At 35.5% G+C, this 24,197-nt stretch overlaps 1 protein-coding gene across 1 annotated transcript in view; it reads right to left on the bottom strand.

Moving 5' to 3' along the window:
* The window catches only part of LOC111037960 (neuronal PAS domain-containing protein 4A-like), a 136,921-nt gene that overhangs the window by 83,744 nt on the left and 28,980 nt on the right, over positions 1-24,197 (bottom strand). The window contains exon 2 of the mRNA XM_022320838.1: positions 18,269-18,450. Within this exon, the coding sequence (XP_022176530.1) occupies positions 18,269-18,450 (182 nt within the window). The remainder of the gene's footprint in view (positions 1-18,268; positions 18,451-24,197) is intronic.

Genomic DNA, 24,197 nt, shown 5'->3' with positions numbered 1-24,197 from the left:
AATAATATTATATGATGTGAACAGAAACGTATATATTTATATCGTGTACATATACGTAGGTATATACCTATATTTGTTATATAGGTAGCGCGTTACGGCGACATTACCCACACTTGCATCGCGGGACCGTCGTAGCGTGACGGAATGGCGTCCGTGCAGTTATATTGTATTATTATTAGGTACAATGCGATATCACATCATTTTGTATTCGTATGCTGCAGCTTACATTGCATTTACAGCTCCTGTATTATTCACTTGCGTTGCTTAGGTATACAGCTTCGCTGAACTCTCTTCTGGCCCCTATTATAGTTCTATTATATATTATAATGCCACGAAAAATACTGACGTTGCTATCCCGTATTACCGCTGTACAGACCAAACGACACCATATAAAAATAACATCAGATTTTTAAGTATTAAAAGTATTAAGCGCAGATGTACGTATATATAAATGCTATAAAAGCCCATTAACCATATATACCTATTGTTATAATATGTGACTTATTACATCACTACTAGAATATAATATTGACTTTGACAGTTACGGCCATGTTAAGCCCCCTGACACTATGGCGACAAACCGCTAGCATCACTTCGGGAAACGCGTTCCCGTATATTACCCATATTATTATGATATTAATAAATTCAAAAAAAAAATAACGATTTTATTTTTCAGAAGCCAGTACTCATTATAATGCTCCACCCATCCTTAACCCGATAAAGGCATGTAACTGTCACACTTTGTAAATACTAAAATACCAGTTACCCGAACACTAAATAATATTATTATTCATTGTTCACACACCCTCAACCCCTTCAAAATCTAAGAGGTGCACGCTTCTCCGCGTACCTATATAGTATAAATAAAATAATATGATAATCATGCGCCTGTTATAATATGTATTATCCCTCTATAATAATATATAATCATGTTATATCCGTGTATAATTTTACCCGTGCCTATTTTGTTTATAGCGATAATGTGCTATTGTTTTTACTTGCTAATTATTATAATAATAACGCGTCGCAAAACACTATCGTCCCCTGCGAACATACCGAGATATTTCCTTGCCGGAACTTTTTTTCCATTACTCCATTATGGATGCTATTTTTTTCAATTCCAATCATAAATAATGCGCGCTGTTCGTATTATTATATTATTATTATTATTATGCACGAGACACGCCTCCTTATTCATCTGTTAATTAATTAGTGCGCGCGTCGTTTCTATTAATTTATTGTCGGCTGGCAGGATGCGCGCGCGTGCATTAACACCGTGCCATAATGGTCGTGGCGTATATTTTAATGCCGTGGTGTGTATTGTACGTGCACATTATTTTAATATATAATAATATGATATATATTAATGAAAAATACGTATTATGCGTATAATAATACGGAGCAGATTTCGAACCGGTAACTCAATATATTTCCGACAGGCATTATAATAACGCTGTAATGGGTATATTATAATAATATTATTATAAAGTATATGTTGGCGCGCTCGTTACAAATCACAACATAACGCGTATTGTAGGCAGGTTTTACGTACACGGGTATATTATACGTACGATATGCGACCAATTTGTTTAATTATAAAACGAGGCCGAGAATCGATTATAAAAAAAAAAAAAAAAAAATGGAAAAAAAGAAAACGAGCAAGAGCGATAAGACAAATATAATAATAATAATAATAATAATAATATTGTAATCAACGACGACCAACGGTGCCTGCCGCCGTCGATGGTTTATGTAATAGTATTAATTTTCACGGAAAAAAAATCGTATTGGTACGTCATACTGCGGATATAGACCTATGTACGCGAGCATAACATACATCCACCTCGGGTTTACCGAACGCGTGCGTCGCCCGAGCAATTTAAATGTAAATCGCCGGCCCCCGCCCGGGTCACCTCCCGCAGGGTGCCACCTCTCACTCCTTTTATGTTCTTATTATTATTTTTATTATTATTATTATTATTATTATTATTATTATTATTATTATTATTATTGGGTATATGCGGTGGCCATTAACGCCGGACGAACGTCGATCGACCTCCGACCCGGAAAACGGTGTGCGCCGCGTGACCATAATATTATGCGTACACGTCGTCGTCGTATGTATGTGTGTGTGTGTGTGTGTGTGTGTGTGTGTGTATGTGTATAATATATAACTGTATGGGCACTAACTACTAATAATTATAAATATATATATATATATATAGGTATATGTATACAGCCTCCAAAAAAAAAAAAAACATACACACGACGAATTATTTTATATAACTAGTTCGGCGCGCGCCCACCGTCTATAGATCCCTTTGCCCCCCTCGCCGCCCTACGCTGACTATGTTTTATAACTGTCCATCAATCATAATAATATTATACACTTTGAGAGACTAACGCAACGACCATCATCGTCGCGACGGTGAGTGCAGTTTAGTGAATTTGTGCATTTTCGGTGTGGCACGAGCGAGCAAAACGTCTAATACAACATGATATATTATAGATGCGGTGTACCTATACAGGTGCGTGAGGTACCATAATATCATAGTAATATATATAACATTATAATGTATTGTTATAATATTATTATTGCAATCTTATTTTATAGCGTATTGTATTGAAGTACCTATATAATTGCAGCACGACGATAGAATATTCGAATCAGAGTGCACAATTGCAGCGTAGGTATGCTGAAAACGACGACATTATTTTCATACAATCGGGAACGGAAATACGCAACACCATCCAAGTGAGTGCCTACTACCTACAATGTTATTGAAAATAATTGGATTTTTGAAAAATATAGTATGATATTCATATAGGTACCCATACGGAATGTCGATTCGTTGGGTTTCGACTATTTGACGACGTACCCATCACTGACTTATGCCGGCGGACGGGATGTGTGATTATTACAAGTCTTACAAACGTAACTATAACCTACCTACTATGTAAAATGTTTAAAAGAGAAACGATAGAAATTTTATGATGCACTAAAAAACATTTCCCCCCTTATTTAGGTGTAACGTGGTCGTATCTATATAATAAACTGTATACATATATATATTATTAGTTGAACCATGATGATATTTCTGACGAGACGATGGTTTCAAATTGTATTTACTTCTACATTATAAAATTTCCGTTTACCGTATTGAGAACCTGACACGTTATAATATTATCTTCTTACAATATTGAATACGTCGACACGTTATCATAATATGTCCTACACCTATTATACCACGATAGGTAGGTACGTGTATTGATATGGCGAGGAAAAATACATCATGTCGACTAGCATAATATCGACAGTGACCGCGGGAGAAAATTAGGTACACAGGTATTGATTAAATATATTATTATACAATTTTTCTGCAACCCCTATTTAATAGGCATTTCGTTCGAATACCGAATTGATGGTAAACTCGGGAAATAATAAACGTACGTATAGAAACTACAGGTAAGTCGGACGTACAGCACAAGTACCGTATATGTCATTTGCAGAAGATCCTTAGCGAATTTCTCCCGTGTATGTATAAAATTGTCCTACATAGCAGCCAAGTACTATATGTGCAGTCCGCTGCTTTCCGCAAAATACTTAAGTCCATATGAATGTGGGCTATACGTGGCGGGTTAGTCAGAAACGTATATACACGTTATTATAGTATATATATATGCATACTATACACAAATGCGTAATCTCAGGAGTAGGTACACAATAATGTACATAAATGGAAGAGAAAAATAAAATTCTAGATAAACATCGTCGTGTGTCGGTATAATATTTGTTTTAAAACCAATTACTGGGTGAAAAATATTCTATGCGCGCACATACATACACACATACACATAAAATTGAATATATAGTACACTCATCATCGCCGTTGTAACTGCAGTGCGAGTAGCATAAATAACGAAAAACTCGTTTTAAGTCGTATTTTCGCGATTTAAACGTCGCATTTAAATGGTTTTTCGTGGAATGTTTTTCGTTTTTATGTACGCCAACATCGTATAATGTACTAATAATATTACACATAAAATCGTACGCACCGTGCGTACATATTATGTAGTAAGTCCTATAGCTAAGTCTGTATTAACTATTAAGACATGTACCTACCTAGAGGTACCTACCCACACGTAATAATATATATATACAACCCGAGCACCGTAATTCGCACAAATAGTGTAACACTTTTTTTTCCTCGAAAGCGAACTGTAAATTATATTATAACTGTAATAATAATAATAAATACTAAGCTAATAATATAACCTGCAGCTAGTGCTCAAATTGACAAAATAAAACTATACGGTGGCTCTATGATAATTTTTTTTTTTAATGCGTCCCCAATATTTCGTATATGCGTGTTGTTGACCGACTGACTTATCCTGAGTGACTGACTGACTGTCACGAGCCTAAACTTTCGTAACTTATAACTGCTATGCGTGAGATATTTGAAATTTTCACGGTACCTATTCGTGTTTCGTACCACCATATAATATGGATGCCCTAAGAAAGGATTTTTCGAAATTCGAATCCAAATGAGACGGAAATTGAGAAAGAATGTTGTATACAAACGATTGCCATTGGATTACTTGACGAGGTAGAAGCATACATATAAAATGGCCTCGAATAAAAAAATTATGTTATAATACAATATGTATAGTAGAGTCGAATATATGTTTGTATAGCTTATATAATATATTTACCTATAATATGTACCTATTCAAAAACTACTGTGCGATTTTGAAGAAAATATTTCAAATCGTTTTGAGAGATATCAGAAAAGTTTCGAGGATATATAGTCATCGAATCGCGTTGGAAAATATACACGGACGCGCGCTATGTGTGCAATCCGCAACAGGTGAACAGATCTCTGACGAATCAGTTGGCAAAAACGAAGCGTACGCGACGCTGATTTGCTCGCCTTGATCTGAGGTATAGGTACATATAAAAAACCAAGACGCATCACACGTCCTGACACCATCTACACATATATTATAGCTCCCAAATATTATATTTGCTCCTTTTTCTTCACCGACGAATTCGAGAGTTATACGGAGCGTTGAGCGTATCAAGATACGCTCACAGATGTTTCAAGACGCGATTCGATGAAATTTGGATTGGATTTCGTGTGGAATATACACGTATGAAAAACAAGAAATATCTACACTATAGACGCGTGTTATTATTATCGCAATATTATCAACGCGTGTATTATAGGTGTACCGATTACACGGTGGTTGGCGCGCATCAGAGAAATCATAACGCCACGGCGGCGGCGGCGGCGCGGTGGCAGATCGTAATCGACGCGGATGCGCGCCAGCGATCGAATACATTACAACAACAACAATAATAATAATAATAATAATAATAATAATAATAATAATGATAATACGCACACCGATATTATAATAACAATAATAATCCGCCCACGAGCGTATGTCGTATCATATATATATATATATATTATTACAATACGAGTACGCGCGAGCGCTGCACACACACGCCGCTGATAGTACATAATAATATTATACTATCGTATCTACCGGCGGCGGCGGCGGCCGACTGTACCAACATTATGGCTGTATATCATGCGTACACGATCATCATCGACAGCCGACATCAATACACACACCGAATATTGCTGTGCGTGCAGTATACATACCTATACTACACGAGCATGATGCGTTATGATATGCTGGTATACGCTCTGTACGAGTGCAACAGGTATGATAATAGTTTGTACATATAGGCAATAATATGTATACTTATAGGTATAGAGGTGCATATATGTGGATACACATATTAGGTAGATATTATACATGTATAGCGTTGTCTCTGCGCATAGGAATGCCGGAGTATTAAATGCGCGTACAGACACACACACACACACACACACACACACACACACACACACACACACAAGCTGAGCGTTATAAGCGAGTCCGCCGAAGCACCATAGCCCGGGCAACGGAACGCGCGGTAATAACGCAATATTTCCGACTTTGGGCACCGCCCCGTCAGCGGCTAATACCCGTGGCATTATAGTGTGTGTGTGTGTGTGTGTGTGTGCGTGTGTGTGCGTACCATACTATCCCCCTGCTCCTCCCCCGCAACGTACAATATGCGAGAGTTTCTTCTATACCTCTCCGCGTACGCATCGAAATTGACTGTGGAAATGTCTAAGGACCGGTTTTTGATTTTTTTTTTTTTTTATCTTATTATTATGATTATTTTTCGTTATTTTTATTTTGGAATTTAAGGTTACAAATTCGACACCGCCTCCAATACGTCGAAACATAATATTATTGTCATGCTATGTATAGGTACCTATAATATAGACAAATATTTTTGTGAGGACATATCATTATAATAATACAATATTTATAAACTCAAAAGCATGGCTTTAATATTCTCTCGATAAGCACCAGACGAGGACCGTTTTCTTCATCGTTTTTTGTAGGTATATATATTATTCCAACCAACTAACGAGTGTCATTCAAATGATTTTTACCCCTCGTGCAGTCGTGTCGTAGCAAAAACATTACCACCTAAGGACGTATCATTTTCGAAATGCATTATGATAGACTTTTCAGTCCTACAAAGGTAGTAGTTAATAGATACTTGCAAATGTAAAATTCATATCTCGAAATTCTAATTTCACTTTTATCAATGCCAAACATGTTTTGTATCTGTCCGTTTAAATCGTTAAACTCGTGTAGTGCGATAATAGACGGTTTGAAAATATACTGACGAGCGATGACAACATGATTTATTTCTCCATGACAATTATTTACGTTTGTACTTTGTATAGATTGATACTTTGCGACACGACTGTAGACGGCTATAAACTCAAATATTCAAAGACATAATATTATTTAGATGTAATATTAAATATAATATGTTATATAATTTAACGGTAATAATAATGCGAAGGTTTTATGAATGAATCGGTGACGTGTGGATGACAGAAGTGACACGAGTCAATGGTTATAACATGTGACTAGCGTGTTTCTAAACTAACGAATAGGACGATAATAATAAAATTCCAATGTATCTTTATTCAGTATATATCTTGTTCAGTATTATAAGATATACGTGTGTTGTATACTGAGTGTATGGCATCCGTTTATAGATTATTAGATCAGTAAGTTTCGATATCGTATCTTATACATTTATAAATGAGAATATAATATGGCAACAAACCTAAAAATATAATAGAAAAAACGTAGAAAGAAAATTAATCTTTATTTAATTAAGAAAACCACAAAACTATTTACACACCTATTCACCATAGCATCATATAGGTAAGTACAACTAAGATTATACGTAATGGTTAGATTATACATTTATGAAACAACAATTCCAGAAAAACTTTGGCATAAAAACAGAAAATTAAATACATTCATCACTCAGCCGCTCTACTAAGTATCCAAACTATGATAAGTAAACTATATTAATGACATATTTTAAAATATTATGTTGGGTATTAATGAATGACAATAATCTTAAATATATTTATACAAGAATACTTCAAAATATATAAAAAAAAAAAAATTGGTTTCAGGTCATTGATAATTGTTTTTATAGCACGTTTATATTATATGAAACGTTTAGATGGTCCGTATAAGTTGATAAATTATAATATATTAGTATTACCTATACTGCTGCAGGTGAACACGGGAAAGAAAAACAGTATATTTTGCTTGGACATCCCAACTGTCGCGCATTAACATGTTCCATTACAATAACATTGTGTAAACTATATATTATTATAAACGTCACATACACACACATGTATGTATATATATATAGGGTATGTATATAAAATATATATGTCATGTACGCGATCGATATCTGAGCAATATTACGCGCGTGTAATGCTTCACTGCGCGCTGCAGAATCTCTTTGAAAACACCTTTATTTGAAGCCACGCGCGTTAAAGTCACCGCGTGTTCTAAAAAATGTTATCCGGTAACATAATACATATATATGTACGTGTCTATGAGTGTACCGACAGATATTACAGGGACTGCAGTAGAAATGATCTGTAGTGGTACCGATATAAGGCGGTATATTATGGTAGTTGTAGGTAACATAAAGTGTATAGATACCGATAACTGCGCGAGTTGTTTAGTACCTATATAAGACGTACCTATATAATAGGTACATATAATAATAACCGTTTAGAATTTGCGAGCGTGTACATTATAAGGCATCATTTTATTCTTATTGTGAAAACGATCGTTTTTATTTTGTTTTTTTTTTCTATCATTTGGCACAATCTCCGCCGCCACGGATAACCCGTTCACCTCATCCTCCTCACCTTATAATATCCGCAACCACGAAACGTGTAAGCACGGGGATTTTTACGGGTAAGTAGGTACAATTGTACAATCTATATGTGTATCTTCTTTCTCAAATCGCACGTCTCGCACCGGTAAATATAATATTTATAATGTATACCCATCATGGATCGTCACAATAATCAAGCTGGCCTTGCAACGACGTCCAAATAATGTTATGGTCATATTTTTTTCATCATCATCCGCGTCCATGTCTGTCCGTGCTAAAACGGACGATCGATTTAATGGATATCCTGCAGTTTTAATAGTATTAAATGTTTATAATGTTCACTATAATAGTAGGTATGTACCTGAAGTAAATTTGACGGCGTTGCCATACATGCAGGTATATCATGTAATATGACGTTATAATGTTTAATACATATTATAATCCAATTATCTTCTTTCTCATCGTTTTTGAGACGTTTTGTGCGAAATCGTTTAATCCGTCAAACCATCATATTTTCGTTTATTCATATTATGTGTAATATAACATAATATCATATGGTATAGTAGTAATAATAATAATAATTTATAATATGATATTATGAGACTTGTCGTTTTCAAACTACACGACAGCCGCGGTGGCGCGGAACAACCGAGGCGGTGACGACGCGTGTCCCCCGCGTAATGTAATACTATATAATATAGGTAGTGATACAAGGCAGCAGGTCGGGGGGGGGGGGGGGGAATAGTTTAATTATTATAATGTCTTGGACTCTGGACGAGAAAACAGCGAAAACGGCACCTCCGGTGGAAATAAAATCGTTAAGTTGTCCCTATACGACGTCTGTTCGTCCATTGTATGTAAATAGTCCGGGACGGGCATAGTGCACGCGAAAAAAAAATTGAAAAATAATTCACCTTCATTGTGTTTCGGATGAACGGGTCGCGGTTGCTAGCGGCGGGACAAGGTGGGGGGATGAAGTATATATTATGTATTATCTAATGTATTTATATATATATAAGTGAGATCGCAGATAACGAACAATATGTTATTGTGTATATTTTATTCTTCATTTTTTCCTCTCCTTATTATTTCGTATACCATCCCAGTATATAATATAGGCACACTGTATAATATAATATAACATGCATACAGTATAAATGTTGGTAGGTATATGTTGTTTTAGAAAAGAAGACGCCTCGAGCTCGGGGGGCTATATACGAATAGCTTGTAGTGCGTGCACGGGGTATAATATAATATAATAGCTCCAGGCTGAATTTGCATAGTAATATTATATAATAAACTGCGACGAAGTCGATCGACCCCTCGGCTGCACCACCCCCTGACCGCATCTTCGTAATCCTGACGAGGTGCGTAGCTTTGAAATGCCACGAGAACGCACGATTCTCGAAATGCGTGTATTACGTAGATATTATTATAATATTATTGTATAAAGCAAGACTGGGAAAGTTAAGGATCATTTTTGATTGAGTTAAGTTAGGTTGATAGAAAACATCTTATAAAGTTTAAAGTTAATAGTTATTTCATTATTTTTTTTGTGTACATATAAATATAGACAGTATAATACGGTTTGAAACAATAAAAAGTAAATGTTCATGCAAAATGCATTATCAATATTATTAATTGTATTATATTTATTATTTAATTATTTACAAATTAACGTTAACTTGGATTTGAGTAAAAGTAACTCTTTATTTATTATGTTTATATCAATAAAAATTTAGGTAATGAAAAAATACATTTAAAAAAGTTAAATTAAAAAGTCAAAATTAACTGAACTTCTAACTTAAATCTTTACCTTTTTAACTTGTTTATGTCAAGACTTGATATAAAGTCAGATTTGGTTTTTACTGATCGACTTTTGACTGCTGGGAATAATGCCTAAAATATATTTAAGTCTAAACTTATAAAAATATTATTATTAATATTATTGAAATAATGTGTAGTATATCATTTTTTGAATATATTTATTTAGGTTTAATAATAAACATTAAATCTTGGTGAATGGAGAGAGCATATATATTAAGCAAATATTTAGTTCACCACGAATATTTATGGATAAACACGAAATAATCATTTTTTTATTCCGTCTTGCATGCAGACTAACACATTTATGACTTGTAAGCAGAACACCCGCTGTGATGAAAAAAAAAAACAAATTGCCGTAAGTATTGACCGTCGTCTTTACCATAGTATTAGACCACTTTAAAACGAATGCAGCAGCCACGACATCCTCACCGGTTTCGAACATTAAGAGACAATACTTTTTATTATTATACAATCTAGGAGATTATACGTACCTTTAAAGCCTTAATAGAATCTAAGGAATAGAACATTATTTAATGACGAAATCAACAGTTAAATATTATTATAATGCCGAATGGATCATTATTCCAAAATAGTAATATAATAATATTATACTGTATTTTTAACACGCTGCATCATAGACCACTATACGGCGCTACCTAATAACATAATACATTATGTTTAAGTGTGATAATGAAACAATTTATACGACCGTGAAATTTAATAGTCATGAAGTTTTTCGTGTATACGTTAATATATAATATAGTGTAAAGACGTGAACATTTTACATGACGATTTTCGGCTAATTGCTTAAAATATGTTCTCTTCTCTGCAGTATAATACTTTACACGCGCCTGTCTACCGGTATTTATATATTTTATACAAATTACACAATACTACTACTATATCGATACATTTTTTTCTTATTCTTCTTCTTCTTCCCCTTGTACAGCACCGGTTCAATACGAACCCATAAATTCACTGAATCGATTTAGATGTACACGGTCTTTTTAAGAAAGCAGAGTGGTATTGGCAAAGGAGACAAAACGACCGACCGGTTATGCGCCGGACGATTAAAATATAATGGATTTCACTTAAAAATAAAAAAAACAGCTTTAAAGACACGAGATATTAAATTACGACCAATGTGCCATACGCCTCAAACAATCATGTTAAGACACACCAAATAATTAACCACCACAAGTCCACATAATAGCATGGTCCCTATATAATATTATATTTCCGCGATTAGGCTTATAAAATATATACTTCTTGAGAGCTTGATTTTGGTTTTAAGAAAACCGAATTATCACGACAATGCGTCATTTAGAGTTGTGTAATTGCTCCCATATACCCGAATACGAAATAACTCGTGATTTATTGAGCACTCCGACGACGTGCCTTAATTGATTTAGATTTAAACGAATAATCCTTGCGTTTGCGAAAAACAAACAGAACCTTATAACCACTGCAGGCTGTGGATATACATATATCATATAAAACATACCTAATATAAAAATGCGCGCTCACGTCGACATACCTATTATGATGGAATATATATATATATACAATACGCTGCAGCGGTAACTAGCTACAAACATTGCCCACATTGTTACACGTGATTTTAAGGAGGTAAAATCAAATTATAAAAGGTTATACCTATTATATTCAACGAGATGACATTGCCAAAATATAGACGGAAAAAGGAGGTAAAAAACATATATACACACGCTGCACAATAATAAAATATAATAATAACAACAACAACATCATCACTAACTAATAAGATTTTTCGAGTAGCCGTATATATACCTATATAATATGTATTGGCGTATTGCGTACACAATATTATAAAGAGCACAATTATTATTATTATTATTTATTTGAAGAACTGCGAGATGACGACGATGTTTGTTCGCGTCTGGGACGGCATAATTATCTTCTTATTCAATTAGACCGAGGCCGTTTTTCCGTCTCTCACCACTCGCCCCGAAGCTGCTTCCATCTCTTCGTCTATACCATTTTTTCCCCCGAGGCTTACACGGTCATTAGGCCAGTCATTATTGAATCAAACACGGGCCAAAACCATCATCAATCAACGGCGGACCCGATGAAGACGTATTTTTCCTCCGTTATACTGCGATAATGCCTACGCCCGTGTGAATCCGCTTGTCAGCGACACAACCGCTTTTTTTTTCTTAACTATTTTTTTATTTTTTTCATTTAAGGTTGGAGCGGTGGCTGCGAGCGAGTACAGTCTGTATAATAGGAACGATCATATGGGATAAGAAAAACATTTGACTAGATACTCTATATAAGCAAGCGCGCATTAACTGCGACGATCTAAACTCCCTCTGACCAGGTTCATAGCATCTGTTGCGTTGAAAATGTATTATTTTCCGCTTATAAACCCTTGAATTTGAAATAATCTAATAACTCACCTGATAAATATTTAGTAGGAACCTATACTCGAACATATAATGACAGCGTCTGCTGCGCGGGCAATATACGCATTGCCCGCCGTTACCTGCTAGTTTGACGACTGAACGGTAATCTTAGAAATTGTATAAATTGTACTTATATGAAACGTTATTTTCAAACACAATATTTTGTGTATGTGTAATAATTGTTGAAATACTCGGAAATCAACCCTGAAGAGACTTAAACGCTGCATGTATATACTGTTCTTTAATATTATGTTTATTCAGTAGTATCTACTAACAAATATATAATAATCGGTATTCATTACTATTATTTTAATTATATTATTGTTTTGCACGTATGTATAGAAACATGCGTGCAAGCCTTACAATGTCTGATCATTTGATATTGACAGATACCTACACGTAAATAGCCGCCTACAGTCTTTTTCATCGTTATTGCATGCATCCTTATTATACTTATTAGTAACGCTATACTGTTTTTTCGATTTTCAGGAATTTCTTTAAGTTGTGCATTATAATATATAATTGTGTAAACTTAATAAGGCTCCACAAGGCATCTGCAGTCGAATATCGGAAAAATTCACACGAAAAGAATGTAATCGACATCATTGGACTTAAATACACACTGTATGCGTTTACGTATTCACTACGTATATAATTATTTTTTTAAGGCTGCAGTATCTGTATAATTTTCAAATTTTGAATCGATCAATTGTTTAAATAAAAGCGATAATAGACGAACAATTTCAACGAAACCGTCTAAGAACGATTATAAGCTACGGAAAAAAAACAAAATAGACTATATATAGGTAGTATAAATTATTATTAAAATCAAATATTTCAATAGTGTATAGTTCTTTCAAATAATAATTGTATAAAATATACGTTTAAGGTAGGTATCTCACTTGAATAATTGATTTAACAAAAAAAGTGGTAAAATACAAATTAATATTTTATTTACATAATTTCCGTAATTATATACGAACAATATATATTTTACTAATATTATTCCAATCATATAAATATGACAAAGGTACACGTTTATCGGGTATAGGGAAAAAAAGAGTGAAATAAAGTAAATACATTTGGACACACGATTACCATATTATAAATATGCTGCGCGTATTGTTTAGTATTGACACACGTACTTCGTACACGCACACACACACACACACACACACACGCATGAACGAATAAAACAAAATACGTATCGTATTTAATATTCTATATAATTTTTGGCTCGTGTCGATGTTCGCCGAGCATTATAATCACCAAATTTACGGAAAATAAAAAATATATATATAAAACCAACAGCGCCGATTTGAAACGAACAATATCACAAATCGTGACTATATAATAATATTATAATACCATCGCAGCGACGTACATGGCGTACAGTCTCGTGCCGGACGCGAGACACAAGAAAAAATTTAATATAATATTATAATATTATAAGTAGACGGGTACCTACCTATATAATATGAAACGCGAGCGTTGTTGTTGTAATATTAAAATACTGTACACAATATAACGTTATCGTCGTGCGGATAACAATGACCAAATTAAAACGACATTTAAACCGTTCGTTTTCGGGGTCCCGACGTGGGCGGAATTATATTGTTTTCGGAATTGGGTTTCCAACATATTTGCGGTGGACCGCAGAGCCGGCAGGGCAGACCGGTCGGCGCGCGATCAAACGCGCGCGGCGAAACAACAACACCCCGGCCACCATAAAAATAATAAAAAACAACCGAAATATAATAACTCGCACACGTATAATATTATAATTTTACTATACATAATAGTAATAATATAATATTATCACGGGAAATAAAAAATACGATTACACACATATATATAGGTACCTATTTGTATCTGCGTATAATATTCTATATTATAATTTAGTAGGTAGGTATACCTATATACACGGGTATTACATTATTATAGGCATTGTATACTAGCCGTGATACCTGCAGCAGCCTATAACGGATGAGAATTTAAATGATAAAATATCCGAAAAATAAAAATTCGCCGGCACGCAGTACTGCAGGTGCTAATGGGTTGTGTGTATAAAAAGGAAAAGAAAAAAAAAAACAACAACAACACGAGTCCGAGGGCTACTGAATATGTGCCTCGACGGGCGAGCGCGCGCGCCAGATAGGTAAACGGAGAGCGTAGGACGCGTGGGAACCACTCTTGGCGATGTATACCAAGGTCGTGTGCGATGGCGGCGGATTCGGCGGACGGTATCGATTACCGCACACACACGCACACACGCACGCAGACGCCAACTGTTGGCGAAAATAAACTTCTCTGCGAGCCTCGAGGGACCCGGAGAGCAGGTATCGCACGCTCATCTGAATCGCTATTAGCGGTTTACGATAAAAAAAAAAAAAAGAAAAAAACCACAGGTATTTACCGCTCTTAATATACCTACATAATGTTATATACCTACGTTTTATTTTATTATTTGAATTACAACCCGAGTCTTTCGCGAGTAGGCTATATTATATGACTGCATTATTATAATATATTATTTCCCCGCGTCGAAGATTTATTATCATATCGCATAACGGATGTTGTTAAACCGCCCGTTTATAAAGTCGTCATTATTATTATTAATATTACCTATATATAATATATAGGTAGAGGTATATACATATATATGTATACGCTGCAACACGAAACGACTTTAATTATTTTACGCTAACGATATTATAATACGATGATGCCCAAATACGTTCGGACCATATATATCAGGTATCAATCCAACCGTCTCAAGACCAGATAATATATTGTTGTATATATATATACCTAGCTATTAAATATGGGAACAATTTATAAAATTAGTATTTTAAACGGAGCCGACAGCTAATTCCTAATTGTTATTGGTAATCATTACCAAAAATAACCTAGCATAGATAGATAGGGTACATATTATATAGTCAGAAACTTTTCAGGGGTAACGAAGGCATCGTCGTTGTATACCCCTCTGTGACGTCCATAATATATAATAATTTTTATGGTCCGGATTAAAACTATCTAGAAACCATTACAAAATTACCAAAAATGTCCTGAAAAATGTCTTTTCAACACAATAATTCCCTTAAAAATAACCATGTAGGCGCGAAACTACGCAAGTGATGGGAAAATGAAGGTTTGAATTACGCTAATATTTAACACTTATTTATCTTAACTAAGCCAACAATAATACAAAAACGTAATATCGAACTTTGATCCACTTAATAAAAAAACATTATATGTGATGGAAATAAATGCGATCTCGACGTATCTTTAACTAACTAACTATAGTTGTCATTATTGGTTTGAGTATTTGATACCATATCCGACAATGGACATGGACAAAGATGTTATCACATTAATTTGTTTAAGGACTTACTGGATTTGATATAAATGAACAATACTTAGATACCAAAAAAGTACCTATTAAAGCAAATATTACGAAAACAATACTTCTTTAATTTTCTAATTTACACCATAAGCTCAAAGCCTCGAATAATGTACTGATAATATTATATTATGTACGAAAACTTCTCCAAAAATAAAAAAACATCGAATAAAGCAAAAAAATGTAAAACGAAAGTTTCACCTTTAAAGTACTTATAACTCGTGAGTATCTGTAACACATGAAATTAATTATTTGGGTACTTGCGGAATGCGCTGTAGGACAAACTCTCCTTCTTTCAGGAGAGCGCAATAAAAATAATGCACTTTGCGTTGAAACCCGGGCCCCAATTTAATATTATACCTCTAATCGTATGGTGATTTCCGCGGTCCGCGGTTTTTCACCCGATGTGTATGGCACGTGTACCTTATTACTTATTAGATACATATAGAAGTAGGTACCTATATACGTATAAACTCGACCCGACTTACGCACCACTATTATATAACCACGTACAATGTACCTATCCGTATTATATATTTTAATGTGTCTGCCGTGAAACTCCGGGATATTCAAATACACGCATTGCGCTGCAGCACTGCCTCGTTGATGGAAACCCATTGGTACGACGGCTGCGACAAAGAGTCGAAGGAGCCAATATAATATTATAAGTGTACATATAATATATATAATAATAATAATAATAGTAACAACAACAATAATATATATTTGTGCAAGTTAAATAATAACACTAATATACGCACACACACACAGACACACAGACACATACACACACAGACACACAGACACACAGACACACACACACACACACACACACACACACACAGACACACACACACACACACACACACACATTCGCACGCGACGTCTATAAGGTATACGCGCCAGGTGCAGTAGTCCGGCGGATTTTATTGGCGAGCGGGCGATCATAAAAATCAATAGTCTCGCGCGCGACGACGTCCAATACGGTCACAACCCGCCGCCGCGCGTATAATATAATACTGCAGTATACGTCCGTCCGTCCGAGCCCGCGCGCGATTGAGCGGGGCGGCCCGCGTGCTGTGAGCGTATGGAAATGTGAAGGCTCATTACGGCCCGAAGATTTATTGGCGGTCGGGACGTACCGCGGCCGCCGCGTCAAACCGTTGATTAATTACGACCGGACCATTGTGGCTGCGGCGGCTCTTCTTCCTCTTTTCCACCGCCTGCACCGCCGCCACATGAAATCCTTTAAAGTAATGTGTGTGTGTGTGTGTGTGTGTGTGTGTGTGTGTGTGACATATATGTGCACCCTGTGCCGTATGTATACAATATATACATAGCGCAGCGCTGGAAGAAAACAGCGGATATTTTATTATTACATACATATTATTATTATGTGGGTATTATAATCTACAGTGACAATTCAAAAAACCCGGCTCTCGGTAATCGTCGGCTTGAAATCTTGAACGAGTGATCAATTTTTTTTAACCGTTTTATAATGATGTTTATTTTTAAGTGTAGAGCGTATTATAGAAAAAAATCACTATATCGTATTACGACTGCGCGCATCACGGTCAATTAAAACGCAAATATCGTATCATAGTTATACAGGTATACCCAACTAGCTATTGATTTTATTGGCAGACGTATATTATTACGTTGACACTGTGATTTTCATTACCCTTTGTTGCGTTTTTAACAATTAATATATTATATGAAGTGCAGTAATTCCTCTGTATCCGCTGAAGTTAAGTTCCAGTAAAGGTCCGCGTAGTGACGATACCGCTATACAACCGTTACACAGTTTTCGTATAGTGGCGATAAAATGTATGGATTATTAAATAAAGAGTATTGCCGACTCCACCCAGTAGATAATCGAAATCGTGATTAAGAAAAATTCGAGGACAACGAGGGATTATTGGACATTATAATATATTGATACCTCCAAATAGTGATATCTCACTTGTGATATAACACACTTCGAATTAAATAATATTTTTTATTTATGATAATTTTTTATTCAAGATGTTATCACAATATTTTAGGCGGGTGAAAAGTGACACATTTTACACGAACTATCCGATACAAAAGTATGTATAAGTTTTATCCGATTTTTCATTTGAGTTACAATATAATGGTTTTAATATAATGGAAAGTGTAATATTTACAACAACAAAACCGTTTCGACTTTCAACTACAAAATCGGACCATAATATTATTTGGTATATTATGATAATATATCAACCTATTATATGTAGCTATTATGTTTGACGCATAAAAAAATCTTACCTTGTTGAAAGTAGTTGGCTTTCCGGACGTACACACACACCAGCGCCATGAGTTGCAACTGCGACAACCGTTGCCTCGTCGACGGCGGCAGGGGTAACAGGTCCCGGAGGTTTGCGATCTCTGCGTTGATCAGGTCCCTCCGAAGTTTGCTCGCCCCTTTGGTCGACTTGGTCGCGTCGAACCTACACGTACAGACACAATATGAGTATACACTAAACGATGATCATAAGTTTCTTAAACTATATTTTATCCTAAACTTTGGACAATCATTTTCAGTCTTTTCATGTAATACTGCGGGAAATGACTTACAAAGTATTTAAACTGCAGTAGTTCGGATTTTATGGTATGTATTTTGTACATTGTATCAATATGACTTTCACGAGATTGCACACAGATTCAAAATAATAACATTAATAACATAATCGGATAACCAATTCATGTTGCCGTTAACATATTACAATATTAGATATTATGTACGAATTCATAATATAATTAATACTAAAATCGAATACATCAATAATAATCCGATTCGACCTAAATAATAGAATAGAATATATTACGACAACTACGACTGAAAATGCAACAACAACAACAACAATTGCAACGATGACGCGATTATAGGACGAAAATAACGTTATAACTCGCGGTACTATAACAATAATATAATATCATAATACAATAAAATAACCACGTCGTCGCAATAAGTACGCCTACGACGTGGAACGACGTCTTAATTAAATCCTCCCCCTGGCGGCGGCTAGTTCGTAATCTATCGATTGATACCGCGCTCGCCGGTCGTTTGTGTATATATTATTATATTATATTATTATATCCCACATAATAGAACGCGTACTCGGACACGTAAGTTATATACATATTTATCGAGCGTAAACCATTTTAATACATACCTATAATACAATACGCGCAGTATATAATAATATTATTATGTACATTGTGGCACCGCGGGGCCCGGNGGGGGGGGGGGGGGAGGCCGCCGGCCGATATTTTGTGCGAGCGCGTGCGACGGCGGCGACAGCGGACGTGCAGGTACATTATCCGCGCGACCCACGCGCTCGGTTGTCCGGTCTCGACGATATCTCCGAGATTATTATAAATATATAGGCCGTCGCCGATTAATAGCGTACGATAACGGCTTACGATAATATTGTATAGATAATAACATGACACCGCCGCCGAGCGGGCGGCCGCCGGCGGAGTCGCGTTTATTGTGAGCGGACGACGAAAAATAAAAAAAACACCATCCCGCGGAAAGTTTGCGCTCCGAGATCGTCGGGTGCACAGGTAGGGGGGTTACATAGGTGTACGGCGCGTGTGTCTTATTGTTATTTCCCCCCTCGCCGGGCGTACGATCGGCGGCGATGGTTTTTTTAAAATTTTTTTATTAACGTTATTCGTCCGGCAGGTAAAAAAAAAAAAAAAAAAACGCCATGACCGGTACATGTAAACGTTGTGTTGTAGTCGCCACACGGCCGAATTTGAATATTATAATAATATACGATACGTACACGCGCGCGTCATATTATGATCTCGGCCAGGTCCATTATAATTTAAATTACCCCCGATGAAAGGTTGTACACTACAGATTAGTATACGTATTATAATATTAGTGTTTATCCGTTCTCGCCGCAGAAATATCACGCGACTCGACCATGTGAATACGCTCGTTTATAATAATAATATCATTATCCTGTTATAGTTTAATATAAATTAAATCGGTCCAAAGGTCATGCGTCATAAATGTAACCGTGCAGAGATCTATTACGCATTTATCTATACGCTCACCCTCGACATCACGGTTTAGTGCCGCGAGACAACTGCACTCGTACTTGGTATACTTATGCCCAGTTACCCATATGTATCATTGTCGTAGCCGTAGGTAATATCATAATGTCGTACATACGTCTATAATGTAGTAATGTCTATGTGGTTAAACAACTTCAACCAGAGTATCGTATACGCTTCCGTATACATGATGATAATATTATAAATATTATAATAGCTGTGACTCATATTTTCATTCCGCAATAATTGCATATTATTTCTCTGTAGTGTATATAATATAATAGTATTATATAGGTGCAGCGCTGAATCAGTGCTGTCAACTTGTTATTATACATTTATATACTTGAATGCACGTAGTCACATAGATATTGTATGCACGAGGTTGGATGATTACCTATATATACTATACCAGGTGATCCTGTGCACTCCGTTGCCCGTTAAAAATACCTATTGCATTGGAAACAGCACTTGATATATAAAGCGAACGTAGTTCATAGCACGACGCTCTTTTCGTTTTCCTGGTGTCTCCAATATCGGTTTGAAATTTCAGCTAAATCGGTCAAGTACTTTTTGAGTACTTCTATGAGCTACAGATATACGTCCAACTTATTTTAGGGTGTAAGTTCTTTATTCGGATCCATAGAAGGGACGATTTAATGTTTTACAGTTTTGCCCGGCTAACCGATGGCAACAAATACTAATTTTTCCTATTACTATTGCAATAGTATTACAATAACTGTAACCAATAAATGCCATCGTAAATCTCAAAATCTTTTCTCAAACGTCCAATAAAAAAATTAAGGTCCACTTGTCCAGATAACATCTATCCAATACTTTAAATTGGACCAAATCTCACTCATAATTGAGCATAATCTTATCAAAATCGATTGGGTAGTTTCGCAGTGCATTGCTCGTATTCTCGTAAACACGTTATATATGATTGATTTTTATGTGAGTTTAAGATTCGACTAATAACTTTATATGAATAAATGCAATGTTGCAAATTATCATATTATTTAAGAACATGGAATTTATCGTATTATATTGAGCTCGTTTGGGAATGAATTATTATTGTATACGTGTGGCTTTTGATTTTTCGTCACAAATTGTTGTTTTTAATTTATTTCCAACATATATAGTATGATCGGTGAACGCGTCTGCACATAATATTATTATATTAGTCTACAACACTTCTGACACTTCATATACATAATATATATGCATTAAAATAGTTTGTACATAATATATTTTAGTTTCGTATTACATTAGAATAAAGTGTTGTCACGTGTCAGTCTTTAAACGATATGATGAGCAGTTTTATGCAGTACGGGTGATTATGAGGGAAAACGCGTTTTGAGTTTGCATATCATACATATATACAGTTACTATAATACATATTATAATGACCTACATATTATTATTATATTATGCGGAAAGCTAAAAAAAAAAAATAAATAAATAATAACCCGCGGAGGTGTAATATGTGCGGACAAATCGCAATTAAAAAAAAAAAAAATAATAAACCAAAAAAATCGGAACCTTTCCGCCGCGATGACAGACACGACAATGACGCGCGTTCGTATGTGCGTGCGTGTGTGCGTGTGTGTGTGCGCGCGTGTGTGTGTGCGCATACACACAATATTATTATACGCGGTTGGTTCTTATATTAGATCCGCGGGTCTGCGACGACGGCTCGGCGATAGGTCCGCGGAGTAAAATATGTTACGCGTGTTTTTATATAAATTTTTAAATTACGTTCGGACGTCGACGAGGACATCAATAGCGGCGAGCTGCAGCGGCAGCGTCGGAGACCCGTCTTATTATAAATGCTGTCGTCGTCGTGAGCTGTGCACGCACACTCTCACACGCGCGAGCGGCAAGACCACTCGCACGTGAATCATTTTCTCGGCGTGTTATTCGTCATTGTCAATCTCGGGACAATTGTGGAAAAAATGTCGTCGGGGCGAGCACCGCGTCACGCCGCCCGTCGATTTCGCCTCGTTATATTGTAATAATAATAATTATTATATCGCGAGACCCGCACGTGTATAATATTATCGTTATCATTATATCACAACACACCCGTAAAATGCGAGTGTATCGCGTGATTGTAACAGTATAATATGATCGTCATCGTGTCCTGTCCACGCTAATTTTTATCAATCGCATTATTCCTCCGTCAGTTATACGCAAAAGGTTTGATCATAACATCCCCGCTTAACTATATTGTACAGTCAATTATTTTTGTTCGCAACTCCTCAACTTTTTCAGTTAAAATGTATAGTATTGAACACAATCACCGACTTAATTCACTAATCACAACGACATCTATACATTTCTTGATGTCAATAAAATATTTCTTTTGAAAACTCTTAACAAAGAGATTGGCAAACTGATTGAAAAAATATAAATTATTTTCAATAAAATAACAAAGAATGACAAGGCAGAGAAAACACAATGAAATATTGTACAAGTTACATTTAAAATCTTTAAACTCACTGCAGTTCCATACTTTATATTTCATTTAATTCCCTTTTAAATTATTAGGAAAAATAACCATGAGTAAATTTGTTCTTTTATGCATGCAATCCTAAGATTCCCTGCAACTGAGAACAATTCAATGTTTGTGTAAATCAAAATACTAGAGCACTTTATGACTTACTAATATTGTAGCTTGAAAAAATATAATTTTTTTTTAACTGAGTTATATTTATTTTATTTTCCATCTTAACTTTAAATACTTATCGAGTTAAATTTTTTATTTTTAACTTTTAACTGAATGATATTTTCTTGAATCAACTGACCTTATTACAATTCATTATTTTCATTAACTTTCACAATATATTGCGTTTCACGGGGTGATAAAAAAGGTTTGCTATGCGAATTAAAAGGTTCACACGGTGCAGTCTGTACTATACGCCGAGTCCTTACGATTTTCGAAAAATAAATTCATTACCGATCACCCCGTACAAAATATTACATCAACTGTGCGTTCCCGTCATATAATACGCACCCGCCACCAGCGGCCCACAACAGCGTATTTTCGTCGCAGCGACCACGGTGATGTTTGCACAATATTTGAAAAACAAATAACACTTGCGCATACAAGTGCGCTTGTACCTACGACAACTCATCGTGCGGCCAAAGGTACACAAATTCACGACAAAATCAATACGGAATATACGCGCCGACTTGCACTCCGACTGTATAAATTTGGGTAGGTATACTGCAGCCTACTCGTACACAATGTTATATGGGTAATAATAATATGTAATATTAAATTCCGATTGCCGAGCAGCGCGTGTTTCCCACGGCCACTCGATCACACGCCGAATATCGCGGGGCGATATTATAATAAATATATTCCATATCGGAGTTATCACGTATACCTATATATATATATATACACTAGTCTGTTTGCATTTATAGGTGTGCGTATATATATATATATATACACACGTATATATTATATGTATAATAATAATGTGTATAATATATACGACGACGCCCGTAAATATGACGCGACTCGCCGTATTACGGGTATATATACATGTACACCTTATATCATATATACATAATACTATACGGCAGCAGTGGCTACATAGCCGTGGGGCGAACGGAACAGTGGGAAATCATCGTCGGGCTACTGTGTATAGTATATGTATAAAAATATGTTCTAATGTGTTAAGTGTTGGACCGTATATAAATAGTCATTTTGCCCCAGTGTATATGTGTATATATTTATCATAATGTGTATACGTTATTATTATTTCAACATCGTTTACGTTCTAACGTGTATATTATTATAATATTACCTATATGTTTGTATGTATATACCTATATAGGTACTACCCGTGTATACAGTTGTTTTCACCCATTTTTCAAACGTGAAAAGCGTCTCTACATTTATATAGGTATTTGATTTAATATAATATATGTAATACGCGTGCGTTATATACTCGTATACATATATGAGTATAATACCGGTCTATGCTCGTTCGGACTTGTATTAAATACTCATCCTCGTATTATAATACGCGTAATAATAACCGCGGTAATAATGGTAATATGGCCTGCAGTGAGTTAAATTTCATGCAAATATCTGATGACTCACACGGGAACTATG

This window comes from Myzus persicae, unplaced genomic scaffold, assembly GCF_001856785.1.
Source record: "Myzus persicae strain clone G006 unplaced genomic scaffold, MPER_G0061.0, whole genome shotgun sequence".
Lineage (NCBI taxonomy): Eukaryota > Metazoa > Arthropoda > Insecta > Hemiptera > Aphididae > Myzus > Myzus persicae.
This window is presented reverse-complemented; position numbering and strand designations above follow the sequence as displayed.